This window comes from Pyrus communis, chromosome 12, assembly GCF_041283825.1.
Source record: "Pyrus communis isolate YQ-2024b chromosome 12, ASM4128382v1, whole genome shotgun sequence".
Lineage (NCBI taxonomy): Eukaryota > Viridiplantae > Streptophyta > Magnoliopsida > Rosales > Rosaceae > Pyrus > Pyrus communis.
Genome location: NC_142576.1, coordinates 24,719,866 through 24,725,386, shown reverse-complemented (window position 1 = coordinate 24,725,386; position 5,521 = coordinate 24,719,866). Strand labels below are relative to the sequence as shown.

Genomic DNA, 5,521 nt, shown 5'->3' with positions numbered 1-5,521 from the left:
TTACTGTAGTGTGTGATTCAGTTTTTAAGTTTGAACCCCTAAGTTCTATTTGTATAGTTTTTAGGTACGATCGATCATATAAAGGAGACATTGAAGGGGCATTCCAAAGCGTTTGATAGTTGCCTATAAGTACAAAGCAAAGAAAATTCATTGGAAATGCCATTCATGTTGTAAGATTATTTATCCTAGACGTCAAACCTACGAGAGATTTTTTAATGTGACTGGAACACAAGGTGGTACACCACGTGTCACTATACCAATAGTGAAATATGTATGCTAAAAAGTTAATAACTTCAAAAATACATATTCCCGTCACAATGAAAAATTTCTCCAAAACTACCAACACTAGAGAGGCTACCTACACACATGCCCTTCAATCAAACTAGTAAAATATTACACTTTCCCCACACTTTAAGTGAGTATTTTTTACGGATCCGGATTCTTTCTTCTCTCATTTTCCTTCTCTTCCAGTCTCTCATTTTATTTGAACGCTCACGATTAAGCATTATCAACATTTTATGTTGACTTCTTTATAAAGAGAGACAAAGAGGAAAGTGAGAAAGGAGGGAAGATAATCCTACTCCATTTCTTTAGTGCTTCTTCTTTGTAAACTACAACAATCAATTTATATAAAAACAAATTAAATTTGCGTTGGAAAAAAAAAAAAAGAAGACATGCATCTCAAATATAGGAGATTTTTGGGCCGACAGATAACCTAGCATATGGGCGACCGTACACAAAATTTCTAATATAGGCGCTCAAGATATGAATACGTGGCTCTAATATTTCGTGATTTTAAGGGAATTGGATACCATTTGGATTCAAGTTGTATGAATTTTAGGAATTCCCATATTTTAGTTGTTCATCGTATATTGTGCGATCAGAAATCATTTAATTTTTTTATTTAAAATTAAATACAAATAGTATTTGACGAGAACTGACCGCACAATGTACAATAAACGGTTAAGATTCCCACAAAGTGAATCCAAAGAGGATCATTTTCCGATTTCAAGCACACCAAAATACAAATAGGATAGATGAAGATAATAAAAGTATATGATCAGTTTTTTTTTAAATCTCACCCGCTTATTTTACATTGTAAATTGTCTGCAAGATATGAATATAGGCTAAAAAAGGCAAGCACTGTGATAAATACCGGAACCTAGATTGCCGGTGTTGGTTTTGGCTATCACAAGTTCACAAAACCAAAACCAAAACGGGAGTCGCCTTCAAACCCCACAGGATTTGGTTGGCTGGTTTTACTTTTTTGACCCCCTTCCTACCGACCTAACCCAATCACGGGTAACCCACCAGTCACCACGCTGCCTAATTACTTTGTTACCCTCTTCAATTAATTTGGGCTCTAACTTAAAAGGAAATATAAATTTGTGGAGATTAAATAAAACTTATGCGTGCCGAAGTAAATCTAGAGGCTTTGTAAGGCATGTATTTCAATAGAAGTTTTATTTTCTCATAATGTATTCTAATTTTTGGACTAATTATTCTTCTGATGATTGTTTCAACCTCTAATATTCAAAAGTTCATTTGACCTTAAGGTAGTACGTATTTCATAAAATATTGATATGAAGACTCTGACGTTTTTAAACCAATTTTATGAAGAAAAAAAAAAGAGTAACGCTTATGAAATTCTGTTGCAGTAAAATTAAATCTAATTAGAACAACGAGTCACATAAGCAATGACAATATGTATGTGGTATTTTATTTTCTTAATCATTTAAGTTAAGACATGCCAATCAAAACCATACCTAACACACATGGTAATGTCGTGAGTTATTAACACCACTATTTCTAAAACAATTTGGAGAAATACTAAGTGGACTCTCTCAAAAATAAGAATTTTCATAAACTCTCTGTCATCTCATGTTTTTAGTATAATGTTTTATAACGTTACCACGAGAATCAATGTTAAACTGTGTAGCAGAAAGTACATGAAAAGTTTCACTTTCGAAAGAGTTCCCTTAACATTTCTCAACAATTTCATTGGAGATACTCAATTAATGGAGAAAACAAACATTTTAGGAAAAAATAGATATGTATAGTTTCTTGTAAGTTGGGAGAAAATCCACAATAATGAATTCGTATTAATATAAAATAGGAAATAAATTTAGGTCCAACTAAGGGCTGGAGGGCAAAATGGTAAAACCGGAAAGAGAAAATTAATAATACTTTATTTACGTAACAGTGCAACTTTCGAGCCGTACTTGCATAAAAATCCTCACCCACCCTTCTTTTTCTTCCATCATCTCTTCCTCTCTCTCGATCTCTCAGAAAACAACCAATTCGTCCTTTTCTTCCTCTTGCGATCTTCAGCTTCAATCAAACATGTCTGCTTACAGAGGCAAATACGCTGGTAATTTACTCATCCCTTTCACTCTGTTACTTGTTTATATCGATCTGTTAATGTATCTATACTTATTTTTGTTTTGATTAATTTCTGAGATCTGATTGCTTTTGTTCATTTTTAAGCTTTGATTCATGAAACCATGTTTTTTCAGTATGTTCGGGTTGTTGAGTGATTGGATCTTACTTCTGTGTTCGATATCCGAAGACCTAGATTCGTTTTTTTCTATACCGTATCGATTTCTGGCAGTTTTCTGGGTTTGGGTTATCAGAAAATCAATCTTTTTTGCTCCTGAAACCTTTTTTGAGTACTTTGATTACTAAAATTTAGATCTAATCTGACTTGTTTAGTTAATATGCCTTCTGGGTTTTACTTTGTGAAGTTGGAATACCTGTTGACTATATTTTACTTCAAAGTTAAATTCAAATTTATGGATTAAGAGTCCTCAAATTTGCAAGTGTGCTTATTGGGGTTTATGATTTTTTCAGTCAATTGTTGGTATGGGATTCGATTGACAAAGTTGTTTGGTACTAAATCTAGATCTTTTGATCTACATTGAAACTCTGTGTTTTTATGTGTGTGATTATCTTACTTATTCATAACACTTTACCCTTCAGAGTTCCTCGTTGTATTTGTTTCTTTTTTCTTTTGATCTGAACTTCTAATAGTTTTGGAAGCATGTCACTTGTAGTAATTGATTTTTCGATTGTCTTCGGTTGTATTACTTGCTTGACAATGAGGGGAATTTGGACTTGTCCGAACTTTTGTTATCATTCCATATTTTCTTGTTTTTTGTAATTTAATGTAGATGTTTCGATGTGGGTATTTATATTTTGTGATTGGTCTATGTTGGCTGAATTTTTTATGCCTTGCAGATGAGCTTATCGCCAATGCTGCCTACATCGGCACCCCTGGAAAGGGTATTCTCGCTGCTGATGAGTCAACTGGCACAATTGGCAAACGTTTTGCCAGCATCAATGTTGAGAATGTTGAATCAAACAGGCGTTGTCTTCGTGAACTCCTCTTCACTGCCCCTGATGTGCTCCAATACCTTAGTGGAGTTATCCTCTTTGAGGAAACCCTCTACCAGAAGACCGCTTCAGGTATTTTGATTTAAGTTTCTAGCTTTTGATACTTCGTCATTGCACAACTATTTGTTCTGTTTTATTTTGAATCAAATATGTTGTGTATGCAGTGTTTTTATTTTGTTCGAACAATAAATCCTTTGAATTCTTATCGTTTTGTAAAGATTTTATTTTTTCAAGAGAAGTTTGGGTAAAGCAGTAAACAGTACTTGTTCTGTTTGTAATCCTGTTTTGACAATCCTCTGGTTACATGAATTGTTACCCTTTTCCGATTTATGCTCGCTTTGGATTGTTCTTTTCCTAATAGTGTCAAATTTTCCATGGGATGGTACTCATTATTATGTTGTGCAGGCAAGCCATTCGTTGATGTCTTGAAGGAAGGTGGTGTTCTCCCTGGAATTAAGGTTGACAAGGGTACCGTTGAGCTTGCCGGAACCAATGGTGAGACCACAACCCAGGGTCTTGATGGCCTTGCCCAGCGTTGCCAGAAGTACTATGAAGCTGGTGCACGGTTTGCAAAGTGGCGTGCTGTGCTCAAGATTGGCCCCACCGAACCATCTCAGCTGTCCATCCAAGAGAATGCTAACGGGTTGGCTCGTTATGCCATCATCTGCCAGGAGAATGGCCTAGTCCCCATCGTTGAGCCAGAGATCCTGGTTGATGGACCCCATTCCATCGATAAGTGTGCTGATGTGACCGAACGTGTTCTTGCCGCATGCTACAAGGCCCTTAACGACCACCATGTCCTGCTTGAAGGAACTCTCTTGAAACCCAATATGGTTACCCCAGGATCTGATGCCAAGAAGGCTTCACCAAAAGTGATTGCTGAGTACACAGTTCGTGCCTTGTTGCGCACTACCCCTGCAGCAGTCCCTGCTGTTGTGTTCTTATCCGGTGGACAGAGTGAAGAGGAGGCTACCCTGAACCTCAACGCCATGAACCAACTCAAGGGAAAGAAGCCGTGGTCTCTATCCTTCTCTTTCGGACGTGCTCTTCAGCAGAGCACACTGAAGGCATGGGCAGGGAAAGAGGAAAACATCCCAAAGGCGCAGGCTGCTCTCCTCACAAGGGCCAAGGCCAACTCAGAAGCTACTCTTGGAATCTACAAGGGTGATGCCAAGCTCGGTGAGGGTGCCGCTGAGTCTCTCCATGTGAAGGATTACAAGTACTGAAGAAATTTACAGTTCTTGTTTCTCTTGTTTTATTTTTGGAAAACTATCTTGCGGTCTGTGTATGACTTTTGTCATTCTCAAGCGTATTTTTAGGGTTTTTTCGAACTTCTGTTCTTCATCTCGGATTTTAGGATGGTGGTAGAATAAAAAGCTTGACTACCAGTGACGTGTTGAGTTTCAAAAATGTTTCCTAAACGGTTATTTTTGATTGCCTGAATTGAAGATAAGCACTCTAATTTCCAACGTTCAGTTTTTGTCTATTTGGTTTTGATCTTGATTACCTTGTTTCTTGAATGGTTTGCGTGTTCATCGCATTGCACCAGTTTTTGACGTCCCTTGGGCTTGTCATTTTATTGATAGGTCGCGTTTGGTATCTAAGATTGAATCTGTTAAACTTTGTGAGTTGGTTTCCGTTTCTTCTATCAACTTGTTATAGATTCAGTAACTTATCCGATCCAATCCTAGGCACCAAAACATGGCGTAAATCGAGTCTACTACAATATTTGCAACTGTGGTTTCAGTCATTTGTTTTGTGAACTTTGAGCTCTTAAAATTTGAGGCTTTGAATAGTAATTTGGATGGACCCAAACTTTGGGTTTGCCTTTACAGCATTGAACCTGCCTTGTATTCACCTCCAAACACAAGATCAATCTGCACAAACCATGACAACTGAATAAGGCAGAAGACCCAAAATTCAAGATTAGATTCGACAAATTTCCGAAAGAAAAATTAATTCGGAGATTCATCCCGAGCGAAGATTGATGAACGAATCAAAGCAACAGAAGGGAGAGGGCTTCTCGCCCGATCGGAATAGTTCTATATGGTATACTACCTTTCTTAACATTAAACCTAAGCACAATAGGAGACTAATTTCCACACTTCCGTTTTCTCATTCTACACTC

At 37.1% G+C, this 5,521-nt stretch overlaps 1 protein-coding gene across 1 annotated transcript; it reads left to right on the top strand.

The window, feature by feature from the left end:
- The first annotated feature begins 2,209 nt into the window (after positions 1 to 2,209).
- LOC137745032 (fructose-bisphosphate aldolase 1, cytoplasmic) lies at positions 2,210 to 4,863 on the top strand. The gene is made up of 3 exons (XM_068484885.2): positions 2,210 to 2,371; positions 3,238 to 3,465; positions 3,799 to 4,863. Exons 1-3 carry the CDS (start codon positions 2,344 to 2,346, stop codon positions 4,617 to 4,619), a joined length of 1,077 nt encoding a protein of 358 aa, XP_068340986.1. The 5' UTR covers positions 2,210 to 2,343; the 3' UTR covers positions 4,620 to 4,863.
- Positions 4,864 to 5,521: the final 658 nt, after the last annotated feature.

Bases quoted from the DNA above. Each gene is read 5' to 3' on its own strand.
- LOC137745032 (XM_068484885.2), top strand. From the start codon at position 2,344: ATGTCTGCTTACAGAGGCAAATACGCTG. The intron at 2,372-3,237 runs GTAATTTACTCA...TATGCCTTGCAG, and splicing joins TTACAGAGGCAAATACGCTG to ATGAGCTTATCGCCAATGCT. The intron at 3,466-3,798 runs GTATTTTGATTT...TATGTTGTGCAG, and splicing joins CTACCAGAAGACCGCTTCAG to GCAAGCCATTCGTTGATGTC.